At 42.8% G+C, this 21,176-nt stretch overlaps 1 protein-coding gene across 6 annotated transcripts in view; it reads right to left on the reverse strand.

Moving 5' to 3' along the window:
* The window catches only part of UNC13B (unc-13 homolog B), an 837,582-nt gene that overhangs the window by 284,480 nt on the left and 531,926 nt on the right, over positions 1 to 21,176 (reverse strand). For all 6 annotated transcript variants that reach the window (XM_033936000.1, XM_033936018.1, XM_033936037.1 and 3 more), the window contains one exon: positions 14,833 to 14,948. In XM_033936000.1, the coding sequence (XP_033791891.1) occupies positions 14,833 to 14,948 (116 nt within the window). The remainder of the gene's footprint in view (positions 1 to 14,832; positions 14,949 to 21,176) is intronic.

A 21,176-nucleotide genomic window follows, 5' to 3' on the forward strand; every position in this document is an offset into this window, starting at 1 on the left:
ACTTTCAATACGACTAGGGGAATGGGCTGCTGGGCTACCTGACCTGAGGAGGTTGAGGAAGGCATCGCAGCAGGCGCTGGAGTCTGAGCCGGGACAAATGAGGCAGGCTTGATGAGACTCGGCGCCGCAGAGGTGGAAGACTGTGGGGCTGCGGATGATGTCAAAGGTGCGGGTCCCTTTGAGGTCGACGGCTCCGTCGAGGACTCCATGAAGAGCGATTCCCACAGGACGCAACGGTGCTTGAAAGCACGTGCGGTGAGTGTGGAGCAAGGCCGGCATGATTTCAGGATGTGTTCAGGCCCGAGACACCGAACACAGTGTTGATTAGGGTCCGTTAGCGAAATCGCGCGCTGGCACTTGTCACACTTTTTAAAACCGGTGATAGGCCGGGACATAGGCCAAAAAAGCTCCGCCGCAAGATCGAAGCCGCGGGGCTGCGGCCACGTGGCCTGCTCGGTCGAATGGTACGAAGAAATTTTTTTTTAAAAACAATAAAACATGATGAAAATCAGCGATTACGATTAATTAAAATCAAAACCGCGGACTTAGAAGGCACAAGCGAAGGAACTTTGCGCAGAGAGTCGAAGACTGACTTCTCGGCTCCGCGGAAAAGTAAGAACTGAGGAGACACGCCCGGTGCATCAGGAGGGAAGGCACTCACTCATGCGTGGTGCGGCCGACTCGAAACTTCGAGTTTTCTTCAAAGAAGCATCCGCATCGGGGCTCCATTGGATCACGTCACCCATTAGTGAAAATACCTGCCTGCATGTCCTGGGATAACATGCTTACAGGAGAAAGTAGCAGCGGACAACTCTCGAGATGGTGACTAAATTTGTGAACAATGTATTAGGCTTAATGCCAAAATTAGACTTTTTACAATATCAGTTTAATAATTAAAATGAGATTTAAAAAAATAGGTTTATTAGAATAATAGCATAAATTACAATGCAAAGCCAGAATCAGAAAATAATATTAAATATTGAACTAAGGCCAGTACTGGGCAGACTAGCACGGTCTAATCCTGTATATGGCTGTTTGGGGGAGGATGGGCTGCAGAGGGCTTCAATGGCTGGGAGGGTTTAGATCAGTGGTCTCAAACACGCGGGCCGCATGTGGCTCTCCAGATTTTATTTGCGGCCCGCAGTCTGGACTGGATCATTCTCTTCCTTTTGGAGCAGCAACGTGTCTAGCTGGCTCATTCCGTTCAAAGCCGCGGGTTGGCGGCTCCTTGCGCTATCCACTCCTGCATCGGAAGCCTCTCTGACGTCACATCAGAGAGGCTTCAGACGCAGGTGCGGATCTTGCAAGGAGCCGCCACCCGTGGCTTTGAACGGAACGAGCCGGCCAGACACGCTGCTGCTCCAGTGGCGTACCAAGGGGGGGGGGGGGGTCCGCCCCGGGTGCACGCCCCTAGGGGGTGCACAGCTGGCCAACTTCCACCGTTCTCCCTAGAGTGCGGCTCGTCTAGAGCAGTGGTGCCCAACCTGCTTCCCTTCCCTTCTCACCGCTGCCATCGGGGAACAGGCCGGCACCGTGTTCTTTGATCTCCCTGCTTCTCTTCCCTGCGGGGCCGACCAATTCTCGCTGCCCGATGTCAATTCTGACGTTGAGAGGACGTTCTGGCTAGCCAATCGCTGCCTGGCTGCCCGGAATGTCCTTTCCGACGTTAGAATTGACGTTGGGCGGCGAGAGTTGGTCGGCCCCGTGGAGAAGAGAAGCAGGGATATCTCGGCCTGTTCCCGATGATGGCAGCGGCAGCAGCCTATTCCCCAGCGGCGGTGGCATGGGGGAGGGCAGGAAGGAAGAAAAAAAGAAGGGGGGGAAGGGAGCCAGAAACAAAGCAAAAAATGGACACGGAATGAGATAAAGACAGACATAGAGAAAGAAAGAAAAAGTTGGGGGAGGGAATGAGGTCTGGAGGAGAGGAAGCATACAGGAGGCTGAAAGAAGGGAAGAAATATTGGATGCACAGTCAGAAGAATAAAGTGCAACCAGAGACTGATGAAATTACCAAAGGTAGGAAAATGATTTTATTTTCAATTTAGTGATTGAAATGTGCCAGTTTTGAGAAAGAAAAGATATTAAACTTTAAATGTGAGTGCTGCAGAAAAAATAGAGTACTTGGAGGGCCGCAGAAAAAATAGTTAATGTCTTATTAAAGAAATGACAATTTTGCATGAGGTAAAACTCTTTATAGTTTATATATCTTTCCTTTTAACTGTTAAAGGAAAGTTTTATAAAACTATAAAGAGTTTAACCTCATGCAAAATTGTCATTTCTTTAATAAGACATTAACTATTTTTTCTGCGGCCCTCCAAGTACCTACAAATCCAAAATGTGGCCCCGCAAAGGGTTTGAGTTTGAGACCACTGGTTTAGATGGACTGGAGTAGGTTTTATCAGAGATTTCGGCAGTTGGAACCCAAGCACAATACCAAGTTGAGCTTTAGATTCTTGCCCAGAAATAGCTAAGAAGAAAAAATTTAAATTGAATCAGGTTGGGCAGACTTTATCTGCCGTCTTCTACTCCACACCATACAAAATAATGCAAACTGGTAATCACAGGGTCTTACACTATACAGAAGATATACCATAGTTCTTCAGTACACGGCTTAATCACTCGTCATTACCCCCAACCCAAACTCCAAACATCCCCCTCCCCCCTAATCACACCCCCTCACCCCAAAGAGAGTCTAAGCAATCAAAAAAGAAAATTACCCAGAAAAGCAAGAATACCCATAGTACATATGGAGAACAGACAGAGAGTATATAGAGAACCCCCCGGATGGTCGTTTAAACAGATACTTCATCAGTTATCTCCCTCCAAGTAATATAAGACGACCAAACTTTCTGAAAAGGCCCCATACGATTTCTACACAAAGCTGTTAGCTTGGACATATTGTATACATAATTTACTTTAGAATGTATAGCCTCCATGGGCGGAAGGTCCACTGATTTCCAAGTAGCAGTTGGCAACAGGCGCACCACTGTCATCACCACAGCAATCAATTTACAATAGTGTAACTGCAAGGTCTGTGAGACTATATTGAGCAAACAATATTCACTAGACTGAACAACCTGAAAACCTAAGACTTAACATAGTAACATAGTAGATGACGGCAGATAAAGACCCGAATGGTCCATCCAGTCTGCCCAACCTGATTCAATTTAAATTTTTTATTTTTTTATTTTTTTTTTTTCTTCTTAGCTATTTCTGGGCGAGAATCCAAAGCTTTACCCGGTACTGTGCTTGAGTTCCAACTGCCAAAATCTCTGTTAAGACTTACTCCAGCCCATCTACACCCTCCCAGCCATTGAAGCCCTCCCCAGCCCATCCTCCACCAAACGGCCATATACAGACACAGACCGTGCAAGTCTGCCCAGTAACTGGCCTAGTTCAATATTTAATATTATTTTCTGATTCTAAATCTTCTGTGTTCATCCCACGCTTCTTTGAACTCAGTCACAGTTTTACTCTCCACCACCTCTCTCGGGAGCGCATTCCAGGCATCCACCACCCTCTCCGTAAAGTAGAATTTCCTAACATTGCCCCTGAATCTACCACCCCTCAACCTCAAATTATGTCCTCTGGTTTTACCATTTTCCTTTCTCTGGAAAAGATTTTGTTCTACGTTAATACCCTTTAAGTATTTGAACGTCTGAATCATATCTCCCCTGTCTCTCCTTTCCTCTAGGGTATACATATTCAGGTCTTCCAGTCTCTCCTCATACGTCTTCTGGCGCAAGCCTCCTATCATTTTCATCGCCCTCCTCTGGACCGCCTCAAGTCTTCTTATGTCTTTCGCCAGATACGGTCTCCAAAACTGAACACAATACTCCAAGTGGGGCCTCACCAATGACCTGTACAGGGGCATCAACACCTTCTTCCTTCTACTGACTACGCCTCTCTTTATACAGCCCAGAATCCTTCTGGCAGCAGCCACTGCCTTATCACACTGTTTTTTCGCCTTTAGATCTTCGGACACTATCACCCCAAGGTCCCTCTCTCCGTCCGTGCATATCAGCTTCTCTCCTCCCAGCATATACGGTTCCTTCCTATTATTAATCCCCAAATGCATTACTCTGCATTTCTTTGCATTGAATTTTAGTTGCCAGGCATTAGACCATTCCTCTAACTTTTGCAGATCCTTTTTCATATTATCCACTCCCTCTTCGGTGTCTACTCTGTTACAAATCTTGGTATCATCTGCAAAAAGGCACACTTTTCCTTCTAGCCCTTCAGCAATGTCACTTACATACATATTGAACAGGATTGGCCCCAGTACCGAACCCTGAGGGACTCCACTAGTCACCTTTCCCTCCCTCGAGCGACTTCCATTAACCACCACCCTCTGGCGTCTGTCCGATAGCCAGTTTCTGACCCAGTTCACCACTTTGGGTCCTAACTTCAGCCCTTCAAGTTTGTTCAACAGCCTCCTATGAGGAACTGTATCAAAGGCTTTGCTGAAATCCAAGTAAATTACATCTAGCATATGTCCTTGATCCAGCTCTCTGGTCACCCAATCAAAAAATTCAATCAGGTTCGTTTGGCACGATTTACCTTTTGTAAAGCCATGTTGCCTCGGATCCTGTAACCCATTAGATTCAAGGAAATACACTATCCTTTCTTTCAGCAACACTTCCATTATTTTTCCAACAACTGAAGTGAGGCTCACCGGCCTGTAGTTTCCTGCTTCATCCCTGTGACCACTTTTATGAATAGGGACCACATCCGCTCTCCTCCAATCCCCAGGAATCACTCCCGTCTCCAGAGACTTCTGAGATGAATCCCACCACCTTGGACCAATATGCCTGTGCTGGAGGGCAAAGTCACCAGATATGGAGAAAAGAACCAGGAGATCCACATTGCTGCCAACACAGATCTGTATCCTTCCCAAACATACTGTTCAGTTGCACAGGGGTATAGTACCACTGGTAGATCATCTTATATCCATTCTCCACCATTGAGCTGGCAACAGAGACACAAAGCAGGGAGCCCAAGTGTCGTTCCTACTCTTTCCTTTCATGTTTGCCCAACATCTGCTCCAAGATGCTTTATATCTAACTGGAGTTGGAATAGGCTGTTAAATTGCATTGTACCGATGCGTAATTGTCCCCCTTCCTGAACCCTGTAAGAATGTCTGCTCCAACAAGGAAGGGGTCTGACTCAGGTCATAAAACACTTGCCTACGAAAGAAAGCTCTTATAATGAAATAAATCCCAAGCCCTCAATCCATACTCAGATTCTAAATAAGAAAAGGAAGCCAACTCCCCATCTACCAACAACTGTCCTAGCGTTTGGAGCCCTTGATTCGCCCAATGAAGGAATACCTTATCAATTTCCCCTTGGACAAAATGAGGAGCATATGCTATAGCTGTACCCTGAAAATACTACAAAGCTGCACCCACATAAGCAAAACATGGCGTAGAATAGGATGATCAATAGTTGCCAGGTCCTGTATATTGTCAACTGGCAACCAGGGAATCACCCAAAGGAGAGCCCAGGAAAACAACGATTGTTCCATGTGCACCCAGCCTTTCCTAGATGCCCACCACCAACTAACTAAATATTACAATTGCGCTGCCTGATAATAAGATCTAAAGAGGTGAACTGCCATACCCCCACATGTTGCTTACACTGATAAAGCATGTTTCTCTGAAAACTAGATAATTTTATTATTCTATACATATGAAAAGATTATTTTCTCTAACCACTTAACAAAAGAAAATGGCAGCGGTATGGGTAGTGTTGAAAACAAATACAGTAATTTTGGAAGAACCACCATTTTTATGGCATGAACCTGTCCTAAATATAAAAAAAATTCAAGAAAAGGATGCCCAAAATAAATTAAAAAAAAACTGCACCCTCCAAACATACAGGACAAGAAAATCACCTTTCTTTACAAAAAAGGGAGAAAAGACCTCAGTGTCTAATAGGGGCTCTTTAGGCTTCCCATATAGACAGGCTGGTATTAAACAGAGTTTAATCCTAGCAGACACATCCTTGGTCAAAAAAACTCCCAGTTAATATGTGAACTTCTATTCTTATTTTTCTTATAGTTTTATATATTTTTCTATACTTTTCTTATATTTTTCAAATTTATTCTTCAAGCAATTGTTTTCAAAAATAGAGGTCACTTATCTGAGTATTTAGGTATTCAGGTGTAGTCCTGGAGTAAAGAAAGCAGGAAAAACTGCTCCATGGAAAAAAGCTACCAATCAAACATTCTTCCAAAACATCCAACAGGGGCCCCTGTTTCGCAAAAAATGCTTCGTCAGGGATTTGAGCGATTATACACCCGCTTCCACTCCTGTCAGGAATTGCTTGAAGAATAAATTTGAAAAATATATAAAACTATAAGAAAAATAAGAATAGAAGTTCACATATTAACTGGGAGTTTTTTTGACCAAGGATGTGTCTGCTAGGATTAAACTCTGTTTAATACCAGCCTGTCTATATGGGAAGCCTAAAGAGCCCCTATTAGACACTGAGGTCTTTTCTCCCTTTTTTGTAAAGAAAGGTGATTTTCTTGTCCTGTATGTTTGGAGGGTGCAGTTTTTTATGAACCTGTCCTAACCATGATACAGTCAAATGTTTCTATCATTCAAGCTCTTGCAAAATCTGTGTTATCAGACCCGGGTAATTTACAGCATACAAGTCAGACAGATTGCTAGTCAAATTGACTCCCAAATAACGCAACGAGGGAGACACCCATTTATACAGGAATGTTGACGCTATATGACCCCGTTCAATTTCAGTAAGCGACAAGACCAAGATCTCTGATTTAGTACCATTAACCTTAAACCCCAAAACCCAACCAAAGTGCTCCAGCAAAGTCGACACAGCCGCTAACGACTCACAGGGACTAGTTAAAATAAACAGAACATCGTCTGCAAAAAGTAAAATTTTTTGTTCCATTCCTCCATACGATATCCTCCTAATCTCAGGCTACTGGTGCACCAATTGAACTAAAGGCTCCATAACCAATGCAAAAAGGACTGGCGAAAGGGCACAACCCTGACGGGTACCCCGTCTCAGGGGAAAACTATCTGAGTATAAGCCATTAATTTATAATCACGCCAACGGCAACCAAGTCAAATAGGAATCTCCCAATCCCAACTTCCTCAACAACCTAAAAAGATAGGGCCAATATGCCCTATCAAATGCCTTCTCTGCATCTATACCCCAAATTAAGGCAGACTCATTACCGCTTTGCATGGACTACACTAAATGACATAACCACCGGATGTTATCAAACGTCTGGCGGCCCTGAATAAATCCAGCTTGATCATCTTTAACTAGTTGAGGCATATACCTCTGAAGTCTCCAAGTAAATACCTTATAATCTACTCCCAGGAGAGATATAGGCCTATACGAGCCACATTGCGTGGGGTTCTTACCCGGTTTCAAAAGCAGGGTAACTCCTGCAAGCCGCCAAGAATGGGGTAGCAAAGATCCCTCCCCAAGGCCATTGAGGAAAACAGCCAATGGTTTCACCAAATAGTGCTTAAAAACTTTATAAAATTTGGTGGAATAACCATCCAATCCTGGTGCTTTTCCCACTTGCATGTCACCAATGGCACAGAGTATCTCATCTTCACTAATTGGCAAGGAAAGCTGATCCGATTCCCCCCTCCCCCTCGTCAAATGGGGTAAATCCATGCCCTCCAAGAATTGATCAATAAGAATATAAGAACAGCTGCTTCTGGGTCAGACCAGTGGTCCATCGCGCACAGGAGTCCACTCATGCGGCGGCCCCCAGGTCAAAGACCAGTGCCCTGAGACCAACCCTACCTGCATTCGTTCTGGTTCAGCTGGAACTTATCCATCCTCATCTTGAATCCCTGGAGGGTGTTTTCCCTTATAACAAGACTCTGGAAGAGCATTCCAGTTCTCTACAACTCTCTGGGTAAAGAATAACTTCCTAACGTTTGTACGAAATCTATCCCCTTTCAACTTTAGAGTGTCCTCTCGTTTTCTCTACATTGGAGAAGGTGAACAACCTGTCTTTATCTACTAAGTCTATTCCCTTCATTATCTTAATGTTTCGATCATGTCTCCTGTCAGTCTCCTCTTTTCAAGGGAGAAGAGGCCCTGCTTCTCTAATCTCTTACTGTTGGGCAACTCCTCCAACCCCATTTTAGTCACTCTTCTCTGGACCCTTTCGAGTAGTACCGTGTCCTTCTTCATGTACGGTGACCAATGTTGGATGCAGTATTCCAGGTGAGGGCATACCATGGCCCGGTACAGCAGCATGATAACCTTCTCCGATCTGTTCGTGATCCCCTTTTTAATCATTCCTAGCATTCTGTTCGCTCTTTTCGCTGCCGCTGCGCATTGCGCAGACGGCTTCACTAGACTGAACAACCTAAAAACCTAAGACTTCTGAGATGAATCCTACCACCTTGGACCAATATGCCTGTGCTGGAGGGCAGTTGGAACCCAAGCACAGTACCGGGTAGAGCTTTGGATTCTTGCCCAGAAATAGCTAAAAAAAAATTAAAAAAAAAAATTTTTTTAATTCTTTATTCATTTTTTAGCTTTCATCAAGTGTACAAAATTCATATTAACAATATTAAATAGACCACTTGAACATCTTATCAGTATACTTTATAAACATAAAAGCAACCCTCCCCCCACCCTCCCTCTAAGCCCATTATTAATTGTAAGATCATAAACCCTCCAATAGAAACCCTCCCCCCTCCCAACACTAAGTGGTGTATAATTAATAGAAAAATGGCATTTAATCATGACAAAAAGATGTTAATGGCTCCCATATTTTTATAAAATTTTTATAATTTCCATTCTGTGCCGCCAGTGATCTTTCCATTCTATATAGGTGACACAACAAATTCCAACAGAAATTAAAATTAAGTCTACTGTGGTCTTTCCAGTTATTAGTAATATGTTGGATGGCAACTCCTGTCATGATCAATAAAAGTTTATTGTTACACGATGATATCTGACTCTTTTTTTCTCATAGACATTCCAAATATCACAGTATCATAAGATATTAATTTAAAAAAATTTAAATTGAATCAGGTTGGGCAGACTGGATGGCCCATTCAGTTCTTTATCTGCTGTCATCTACTATGTTACTATGTTAGTTGCTATAAAGGCACTGAAATAATTTTTCTAAGCTTTTTATACCTTTGGCTCATGTCATCGAAACAACCAAAGTCAGAATTGTGATGACTCAAAAGAGTTTTTTTAATTCAATTAACATATCAAGAAAAATGGGATGCCCACGTCGGATCTCTACGAGGGCAGTGTAGAGGTGATGCCACCTGTGAGTGACCCCTTGGGGGGTAGTTTGGGGAGGATTAATAGAGTGGGCAGACTTGATGGGCTATGGCCCTTTTCTGCCGTCATCTTCTATGTTTCTAACATTTTATTCTGCTCCCCACCATTCATACTCAAGACTTGACTATTTTTTAATCTCTAAAGACTTAGTTCCTATGCTTCAATTCTCAGAAATACATGAGATTTCAATATCAGATCATGCTGCGATGTCATGTCTAGCTTCCAGAGGGTATGGTAGGACAGAGTAAGGTATTGGGTTTCAAGAAAGGATTAGATGTTTTTCTGAAGGAAAAGGGGATTGAAGGGTATAGATAGAGGATTAATATGCAGGTCCTGGACCTGATGGGCTGCCGCGTGAGTGGGCTGCTGGGCATGATGGACCTCTGGTCTGACCCAGCAGAGGCACTGCTTATGTTCTTATAAGAATCAGTGAGGTTCTGGAGATTGAATACTTTTTTGCTTCAAGATCCAAATTTTGTATCTCATATTGCCAAGTTGTCTGAGGAATTTTTTTTTACCTATAGTGATAAAGACAGCATCTCCTCTACTGTCTGGGAGTCTTATAAAGCATAGTTACATGGAGAGATTATTAGTTTTACTGCTTTTCAGAGGAAAACCAACCAGGCAAAGTTTAAAGCTCTGGAAAAAGATATAGCAGCTTTAGAGTCCAAATTATATAGTCATTTCAACCAATTAAAGTTCTCCAAACTGCAAAAATTCAAATTCCAGTATAACGAGATGTTCTCTAACATTGTATCTGCTGTTACTTTTAGACAATTTGCAACATATTATTCTGAATCTAATAAAACTGGCAAATTCCTGGCTTCTTATGTCAAAGGAAAAAGAATCAAACAGAGAATGGCTAGTATTATATTCTCTTCTAATAAAATACTCCTTTTAGCATCTGATATTTTACAGGAATTTCAAACATATTACAAGGATTTTTACAGAGCTGAATACCAAGCATCTGAAGAGGAATTTACATCATTCTTCTCTAGAATTAATCTTCCTAAGTTATCTTCAGAGCAGCAAGAACACTTGAAAGAGAAAATGACAAATGAAGAGATTATTGAAGCCATTGGTTCACTTGCCCTGACAAAGGTTCCGGGTCCAGATGGAATACTATCAGAATTCTATAAAACCTTTTCTTCAAAAAAATCTTTAAAATTGCTTAAGTATTATAGTACACTACTAGCAAACAATGACTCATTAGAGACATTTTTTGAAGCTAATGTTATTGTATTGCCAAAACCTAATAGAGACCCAAACTTAGTGAAGAATTATTGACCAATTTCATTATTAAATGACTATTATAAGATTTATGCAAAAATATTGTGTAATAAGTTAGAAACTTGCTTACATTTCCTTATTCATAGAGATCAAGTTGGTTTTATGAAACAAAGATATGGTTCTGATAATACAAGGTCATTTTCTAACATCCTTCATCATACTTATTTGCAAAATCAGCCATATGTAGCGGTCTCTTTGGATGTTGAAACGACTTTTGATAAGTTCTTGATACTTTTCAATTCCCTTTAGATTTCATTGCTTTACATCAATCTTATAGCTAAAATTGTAGCTAATGATAGCATTTCGACTCCTTTTCTACTATTTAGACGTACATGCCAAGGATGTCTCATCTTACCTCTTCTCTTCAATCTTGCTTTAGAACCTTTGCTTGCATCAATTAGATGTAATCCTTTTGTATCAGGAGTTCAAGTAAATCAGTTAAGAATTCAAGCTTTCAGCATATGCTGATGACATTTTGTTATACCTATCACTTCCAGCTACTTCCATACCTAAGCTAATTGATATCATTACAAATTTTCCAATCTGTCAGAATATAAAATTAATTGGGATAAATCTGAGATAATGCCTCTCAACAGTGCTTGTGCTCCTTTTTCCTTAGCAGACTGTCCATTACGTTGGGTTACATCTCATATTAAATATCTTGGTGTTTTATTTGACAGAGATTTGCTGACTTCCTCCAAACTTAATGACACTTATCGTCAATAAGGTTAAAGATGTTATTAATAAATGGTCTCCGCTGCATCTTTCGTGGTGGGAAAGGTTGGACTCCCTAAAAATGATAATCTTACCCCAAATAATATATATCTTTAGTATGTTTCCCCTCTTATTTCCTCTTCCTTTTTATAAAACTGTGGAAAGAATGCTGGCTAGGTTTCTATGGAACAATAAGTCTCCATGGATAGTGTTGGCAAAATTAAAAACTCCTAAAAAAGTCGGGAAGGTGTTGCTTTTCCTTATCTACTTTTGTATCATAAAGCCTTTATTCTCAGACAGAGCTTGGACTGGTTTTCTTCTATAGATTTGTCATCATCTAATTGGTTATTATTTGAGGATACGATTTCTTCTCCTATTCCTTTAAATAGATTACTGGGATTTCTTAAATATAACAATAAGTTAAGTAATCCTATTATTATAAATACTTATTTGGTTCTTAGATACTTTGACTTATTTAGACACTGCATGGTCTCAAACTTTTTTCATTGTGGAATAATTCCCAATTGCTTATTGATAAAAAACCTATTTCTTGGTCTAAATGGCAAGATAAGGGTATAAGGGATATTAAAGCATTGATCAATCAGTCCTCTTCTTTATGAAAATCTTTTGCTGAAATACAAGTTTCACATCATTTGGCAGACATTTTTTTTTTGATGGCTGCAACTTAAATCGGCAATACGTAAATGTGATATATCTATTGTAAATCTTAAGTTACAACCAGATTTAATCAAATACTGTTCCATGTTCAAATTACTGGGTCATACAGCCTCTCGTTTCTATTGTATGTTGAAGGGGTTTTCTTTCCTTAATCTTTTAGGATTACGTAGGGTGTGGGAGGAGAACATGTGTCATACTTTTACTGATGCGGTATATAAACTTAAGGTTTAGATTAGATTAGATTAGATTAGAATCTGAACGGAATAGTTTCTGGCTTCAAACAATTCATTCCACCAAATCTTCTTCAGTAGTGCAATCCATGTTTTTTTCTAGTACATCGTTCTTTGTGGACTCCATTAAAATCTCATTATAAAAATTCTTCTCTATCTAAAATTTGTTGGTCTTGTAATGAACGAACTGGAACTCTTAAACATATATTTGAATGCACATGTATCACTAATTTTTGGCAGCAAATATGATCACAATTTGTACTATTTTTCATTTACATATTCCTATAAGTTTTAAATTTTTAATCTTAAAATCTTTGCGTTTGCAAGACTCACTTTCAAAAAATGACTTATCTATTCGATACTTTAATAACTATAGGAATTAGGAATGTTTAATGCTCTTGGAAAAAATTACATTTAGTTACTTATTTAAATTGGTGGAATATTTTATGCCCCACATATAGATCAGAATTATTATTTAGCAAAGAAAAAAAAGTTCTTTATTGTATGTTGCAAAATGGTCTTCTCTTACAAAATATCTTCATACATGACAAAATTTATGTCACAACTTTTCTTAAAGGCTTATATTATTTGCTATGTGAGGAAAAAAGGGGAGGGGGTTATTATTGTTTCTTAATGTTTTTTTCTGTATATAAAATACTAATAAAAATGTCCTTGATTTAAAAAAAAGGAAGTGATGTTGATGCCCACACGGTAAAGCAAGGGTTGATAACCTTTATAAATAGAGGGCAGCGTGAATGTCAGTATTATCCTTTTCAGACGTTGGGACCAAAAATGTACATAACTCAGGGACCTTTAGTGATAAATGTGTTAAAATGTAAACTTAAAATAATGGAAATAAACTGCCTTTAAGATCCTGAGAGGGAATGTCCTCACCTACCTAAGTTAGCCACCCTACTCCAGAGTGCCTCCAAAAGATATTCCACCAGAAATCTTTTCTATTTCAAATTCCCAGCATTCAACAATATAAAGTCTACCCAGCAAATGACCTTATCCATCCAATATGAATTAGCAAAATGATGGAACAAACGTCCATTTACACTACGATCTTGTGACCACTATCTCAGGTTCAGAAAACTTCTTTTTTTCTTTTTTTTTTATAATTTCTTTATTCATTTTTAAACTTACATCAAGTGTACAGTAAATATCAACCAAATATAATACAACATCACTTGAAAAATTTTCAATATCATACACCAAGAAGATTTAACCCCCACCCCTTTCTAACTTCTAAAAACATTTCTCTACCAAGACAGGGAGCCAACCCAGAAGTAACTGAATGACTATTGAAAAAGCCCATTCCTAAACTGTCTAATGCAACTCCTGGGACAAAACGAAGTATGTATTTGTAACTATAACCTAATTGTATTAATAGTTGTACTGATCTACCTGTACTAGCAACCCTATTGTCAAACTATCAATTGTAACTTCCTGGGTAACTGACCCAACCTCTTGTAATTTAATCCAACCTTGAACTGAATAGGTAAAGGCAGAATCGAAAACCTGATTAACATAACACATATTTGTGAAAAAGAAAATTTTAAATTGCCAAACAGTGGTTAATGACATTTTCAGTGAGTGTGAACTCCTCCCCCTGCAGTCCATTGGAGAGATCAATCTGCCTGCTTTTAAATATCAGCAGCAGTGGAGATCAACTGCTTTTACACCTAAGCAGCAACGAGACCAGCCACAACCACCGAGAGCACACAGACCCGATCCTACCAAGAGTGTGAACTCTTCCCCCCATGCAATCCGCTAAGAAGATCGACTGTCGGCTCCGGGCGGCTTTCCCGCAGAGGAGAGAATCCTGCATTCACCGTGGGCCTCATCTGGGGCAGCCTCCTTGGAGCGGCTGGGGCACGGGCAGTGTGTCTGGGAGGGAATGCATGGATGGGAGAACATCGCAGGGGAGGAGACATAGGCATCCTGGGACTGTCGGCCAAGTCTCTTCCCTGAAGAAGTCCTTTCTGGAAACGTCAATCGCTCCTCCTAAACTTACTTGCTCCACTTCATCACTGACGCTGAAACCGTGGATTGAAGACAAAGTTTTATTTTATTTTTCTTTCCAGCTTATGATTTATCTTTAATCTTATCTATTGTTTTGCCTTTTGTCTTTGTTTTGTTCTATTTCTATCATTTAAATTTCCCCCTTCTGCTTCTATTCCTTTCTCTCCTCTCTTCTACCTTCCAAAGTATTAAGATCAATGCTGTCTTGTTAAAATGTTTATTTTATTTTTATTTTTCCTCTAACTCTACTTTTCACTTCTCTATTACCCTCCAGGTACTTTAGTTAGATTGTGAGCCTTCGGGACAGTAAGGGAATTTTTCAAGTACCTTTCTTATTTCTAATCTTAATGTATATTTTCTGTAAACCGCTTAGAACCTAACGGATGTAGCGGTATATAAGAAATAAATTACATTACATTACATTACATATATTTCATGGTCTCACAGGCAGCATAAAATTTAATGGCAAGCCACAGGTTGGCCATCCCTGTTGTAGATAATAGGAGAATTTCATGAACAAAAAAAGATTAAAGTAAATTTTTCTTTCCTAGGGTTTGTACTTTTGATACGAGTATTACTCTGGACTACCTACTTCATGAAGGCATGTATACTGAACATGATAAGGGGCCACTTTCTCTTCTCCCTTTATCTCCACATTGATCTGCAAGCGAATAGCACCAGACACAGCAGATTTATCTGTTCTTTTCTCTGGAAGAAAACAGAGACATGACCAATGAAAAGATGTGTTTTTACAGAGAATCATGGCAAGACGATATGCACACATTTCATGATATTAAGGCTACTTTAGTATAAAAATGTGCCTATGAAAGCATTTCTTATGGGACTCTCTGTGGTAATAAGTATGTCATGAAACAACAGAACTTGTTTTTTTCTATTATAATATAGCAACATAATACAGTAAATGACAGCAGATAAAGCACAGTTACTTACCATAAAATAAGTATGTCATGAAACAACAGAACTTGTTTTTTTCTATTATAATATAGCAACATAATACAGTAAATGACAGCAGATAAAGCACAGTTACTTACCATAACAGGTGTTATCCAGGACAGCAGGCAGATATAGTCTCACATGTAAGTGACATCATTCATGGAGCCCCGGTACAGACAGTATTATAAAGTGTACTGTTACTTTAAGTTTTAAGAAACTTAGCGACTGCCTGCACCACGCATGAACAAATGCCTTCCCATCTGATGTAGGCTTGTGGTACCTCAGTTCCGTAAGAAAGCTAAGACACCAACCAGGGAAGGTGGGTGAGTTGTGAGAATATCTGCCTGCTGTCCCAGATAATATCTGTTATGCTAAGTAAGTGTACTTTATCCTAGGACAAGCAGGCAGCATATTCTCACATGTTGGACTCCCTAGCTTACGGCAATGGTATGGAAGGAGAGTTGGCCATTAAGAGAATACATTTTGTAATACTGCTTGGCCGAAGTTACCATCCCATCTGAAATAAGATTCCAGACAGTAGTGAGTGTCAGCATAGCTATTGCTAGCAATCAGCATTTCTGGTTGCCCTAACCAATGTCAGCAAAGGCCTATGGGAAATTATATCAATCTGAGTCTGGGATGTTGATGCAGATAAACCCTAAGTGCTCCTGCAGAATTCACATACAGAAAGCATCCAGGCCGACTGTTTCAAACAGCCCTAATTAAATCATGCTTAAAAGATAACAAACGAACTTGCTGCTAAGAGGTGCGAAGAGGTGCTAATGTCTGATGCTTAGGATGGACAGCTTAGGATATACAATGGATCCAGGTGCACAGTTATTGTCAGAGGCATACTGGAAATTACATTTGACTCCAGTCTATTCTTCTCCAGTCTAGCACACCTCACTTCCCTTCCTGGTCAGTGAAACTAACCATTGTTTTAGACATTTTACTAAGGATGGGGATGCTTAACTTCAATAGATTCTATTGAAGTTAAACAGATGGTAAAATTATGGTCTTACCTGTTAATTTTCTTTCCTTTAGAAGCAGCAGATGAATCCAGAGACTAGTGGGTATAGCTCACATCGACCAGCAGGTGGAGATAGAGAACTGATTAACAGTTGGCCTTAAAGCCTGGTGTTCCTCCTGTTGATTCAGTTATGAACTTTGCCCAAGCATCCCGAAAGGAGAATGAGCATCCACAAAACTCCATTCCAGTAGAAAATATGTTTTTCTCTTATTATTATTATTTTTTTTTTTTCAGCAATGAAATAATACATTTACCAACCATAGCCCCAACTAAACCAATCAACCAAACACCCTACACACAGACAGTGCACTTGGGGAGGGGCTCTGGATTCATCTGCTGCTTCTAAAGGAAAGAAAATTAACAGGTAAGACCATAATTTTACCTTCCATAGCAAAGCAGCAGATGAATCCAGAGACTAGTGGGATGTAGCAAAGCAAACTCAAACTGGGTGGGACGCCAATGCCGCCTCTGTCAGCACTGCAGCGCCAAAACTCGCCTCCGAACGGGCCGCTACATCTAACCGGTAATGCTTTGAAAAAGTATTTCCCGACGACCAAGTGGCCGCTCGGCAAATCTCCTCTAAAGACATCCCCCCGGACTCCGCCCAAGACGTAGCCAAAGCCCGAGTGGAATAAGTACATAAGTACATAAGTAGTCGCCTCCGCCGGGGCAGACCAGAGGTCCATCCAGCCCAGCGGTCCGCTCACGCGGCGGCCCATCAGGCATATTGCCTGGTCAGCGGTCCCTGACTAATTTTATGGCTACCTCTACACTTATCTCTAAACCTTCCACTGCTCTTATCTGTACCCCTCAATCCCTTTGTCTTCCAGGAACCTATCCAGGTCATCCTTGAAACCCTACCCTGTACTGTGCTATTTCTTATCACGGCCTCCGGAAGGGTGTTCCATGTGTCCACCACCCTCTGTGTGAAAAAGAACTTCCTTGCGTTTGTTTTAAACCTGTCCCCCTTCAATTTCATCGAGTGACCCCTTGTTCTTGTGGTTTCTTTCAAATTGAAAAATCTGTCTTTGTCAACCTTTTCGATGCCCCTCAGGATCTTGAAGGTCTCTATCATATCTCCTCTGAGTCTCCGCTTTTCCAGGGAGAACAGCCCCAGCTTCTTCAGTCTGTCAGTGTATGTAAGGTTTTCCATACCCTTAATCAGTTTAGTTGCTCTTCTCTGGACTCCCTCAAGCATTGCCATGTCCTTTTTGAGGTACGGTGACCAGTACTATACACAGTATTCCAGATGCGGGCGCACCATAGCCCGGTACAGTGGCAGGATGACTTCCTTCGTTCTGGTCGAGATACCCTTCTTAATGATACCTAACATTTGGTTTGCTTTCCTCGAGGCTGTGGCGCATTGTGCCGACGCCTTCAATGTCGTGTCTACCATCACTCCCAAGTCTCTTTCCAGATTACTGACCCCTAGCATTGATCCCCCCATTTTGTAAGTGAACATCGGGTTCCTTCTCCCTATATGCATGACCTTGCATTTCCCTACATTGAAGCTCATTTGCCACTTTTTCGCCCATTCTTCCAATGTCGTAAGATCTCTTTGGAGATTCTCGCAGTCAACCGTGGTTTCAACCTTGCTGAATAGTTTGGTGTCATCTGCGAATTTGATGACCTCGCATTTTGTTCCCGCCTCCAGGTCGTCAATGAATATGTTAAACAGGAGCGGTCCCAGCACCGATCCTTGAGGAACCCCGCTCGTGACCCCTTGCCAGTCCGAGTAATGGCCCTTTACACCAACCCTCTGCTTCCTGTCTGCCAGCCAGTTTTTGATCCATCGGTGGACCTCCCCGTGCACCCCATGATTCCATAGCTTCCTGAGCAACCGCTCATGTGGTACCTTATCGAAGGCTTTCTGGAAGTCTAGGTAAATTATGTCTATGGGTTCACCTCTGTCCACCTGGTTATTTACCCCCTCAAAGAAGTACAACAAGTTTGTGAGGCACGACCTACCCTTGCAGAACCCATGCTGGCTCGACCTTAGCTGTCCATTTTTTTCGATATGGTCACAGATGCTGTCCTTAATCAGTGCCTCCATCATCTTTCCCGGGACCGATGTGAGGCTTACCGGCCTATAGTTTCCCGGGTCGCCCCTCGAACCCTTCTTGAAGATGGGCGTGACATTAGCTATTTTCCAGTACTCCGGGATCTCTCCAGTTTTTAGGGATAGGTTGCATATTTGCTGAAGTGTCTCTGCTATTTCATTCCTTAATTCCTTGAGCACCCTTGGGTGAATTCCGTCCGGACCTGGCGACTTGTCGCTCTTTAGCTTGTCTATCTGCCTGAGGACATCCTCCTGGCTCACCTCTAATTGGACCAGCTTGCTATCTTGATCTCCATTTTCTATTTCCTCTGGTTCCGGAATGTTGGATGTGTCCTCCCTCGTGAAGACCGACGTAAAGAAGTCATTTAACTTGTCAGCTATTTCTTTTTCCTCCCTCACTACTCCCTTTCTATCCCCATCATCCAAGGGCCCCACTTCCTCCCTCGCTGGTTGCTTTCCCTTTACGTACCTGAAGAATGATTTGAAATTTTTTGCCTCTCCCGCTAGTCTCTCTTCATATTCCCTCTTTGCTCTCCTAACCACTCGGTGGCACTCCTTCTGGCTTTCCTTGTGTTCCTTTTGGTTGGCCTGCGTTTGGTCCTGTTTCCATTTTTTGAACGATGATTTCTTGTTACTGATCGCCTTTTTTACAGCTGCCGTTATCCATGCTCCGGTACTTTCTTCCCTGACAACATATACGCCGAAGCAATAGTGTCCTTGACCCAACGCGCAATGGACGCTTTAGACGCCGCCATCCCCTTGTTTTTACCCGCGAACGCAACAAAGAGATGGTCCGACCGACGAAAATCATTCGTCACCCCCAAATAATGGAGAAGCATACGGCGTACATCCAGTAGCCGTAAAGACAAAAATCGTTTCCCCCAATCCTCCTCCCGGAAGGATGGAAGGAACAAACTCTGGTTCACATGAAAGGAAGAAATAACCTTAGGCAGGAAGGACGGCACCGTACGCACCGACACCCCAGTTTCCGAAAAACGCAAAAAGGGTTCTCTGCAAGAAAGCGCCTGCAGTTCCGATACTCGCCTTGCTGAAGCCATCGCCACCAAAAAAACTGTTTTCAGTGTGACATCTTTCAAAGTGGCCGTTGACAGGGGCTCAAAAGGAGCCCCCTGCAACTTCCCAAGGACGAGCTTAAGGTTCCATGTTGGACAAATTCGCTTTACCGGCGGGCGGATATGGTGAACCCCCTTGAGGAAACGGACCACGTCCGGCTGCGACGCGAGAGCCGAGCGAGCCACCCGACCCCTGTAACAGGCAATGGCCGCTACCTGAACCTTTAAAGAGTTATATGCTAACCCTTTCTCTACGCCCTCCTGCAGGAAAGCAAGAATAGCCGGCAGAGATGCCTGGAAAGGCGCCATTCCCTGTCTTCCGCACCATGCCTCAAAGATCCTCCAGACTCTCGCATAGGAGGCTGACGTTGAAATCTTCTTAGCTTTAAGCAGGGTGGAAATCACCCATTCTGAATAGCCCTTCTTTTTTAGCCTTGACCTTTCAATAGCCAGGCCGTAAGACCAAAGCGGGCCGGATCTTCCATCAAAATTGGACCCTGAGTTAGTAAGTCCGGTGTTACCTGGAACGCTACCTGATCGCCTACCGACAGCTGCATCAGATCTGCGTACCACGGCCGCGGCGGCCAATCCGGAGCCACCAGGATTACTCTGCCCCGAAAGCGAGAGATGCGGTGCAACACCCGCCCTATCATGGGCCAAGGCGGGAACACATACAGAAGGGAATTTGGAGGCCACGGGAGAGCTAATGCGTCCACCCCCTCCGATCCCTTTTCCTTGCGTCTGCTGAAGAACCGAGGCACCTTCGCATTGCGGGAAGAGGCCATGAGATCCATCTCTGGCAACCCCCAACGACGGACTAGCAGGCCGAACGCTCGAGCCGACAACTCCCATTCGCCCGGATCTAGAAGATTTCTGCTGAGGAAGTCCGCTTGCACGTTCTCGTGACCTGCAATGTGTGCCGCCGACAGAAGCGGAACATGCCCCTCTGCCCACCGAAACAAATTTTTTGCCTCTTCGGCCAACTGCGGACTCCGGATGCCCCCCTGACGATTGACATATGCGACCGCCGTGACACTGTCCGAAAAGATCCTGGTCGGCTTGTCTTGAATTAGGGACTGAAAAGCCCGCAGCGCCAACCGGATCGCTTTTAATTCCAGCAAATTTATGGGCCATTGAGCCTCCTGGGAGGACCACATTCCCTGCACCGACGTTTGCAGGCACTGGGCTCCCCAGCCTCGCAGACTGGCATCCGTTGTAACTACCACCCAATCCGGCGTGGCCAACGGCATGCCCCTCCAAAGATGCAAGCCCTGGAGCCACCAGCGCATGCTGCGAGCTGCTCGAGGACTCCATTGGAGACGCACATTGTAGTTCAGAGAAGCTGGGGACCAGCGAGAGAGCAGAGACTGCTGTAAGGGCCTCATGTGGCTCCGGGCCCAGGGAACCACCTCCAGAGTCGCCACCATGGAGCCTAGCACCTGTACATAATTCCACACTCGAGGTCTGGCCGACCCGAGAAGGAGGCGAATTTGAGCCTGCAATTTCTCCCCCCGGTCTCGGGGTAGAAACACCTTCCCCAGAGCCGTATCGAACCGCACCCCCAGATGCACCAATGACTGCGATGGGGATAAAAAACTCTTGGGAAAGTTGACAATCCACCCCAACGACTGAAGGAGAGAGATTACTCTCTGAGTTACCGACAAACTCTCCTGTCGGGATGAGGCGCGGATCAACCAATCGTCTAAGTAAGGGTGTACCCGAATCCCTTCCTTGCGTAGAAAATCGGCTACCACCACCATGACTTTGGAAAACGTGCGGGGAGCCGTCGCCAGGCCAAAGGGCATTGCCCGAAACTGATA

This window comes from Geotrypetes seraphini, chromosome 1, assembly GCF_902459505.1.
Source record: "Geotrypetes seraphini chromosome 1, aGeoSer1.1, whole genome shotgun sequence".
NCBI classification, from domain to species: domain Eukaryota; kingdom Metazoa; phylum Chordata; class Amphibia; order Gymnophiona; family Dermophiidae; genus Geotrypetes; species Geotrypetes seraphini.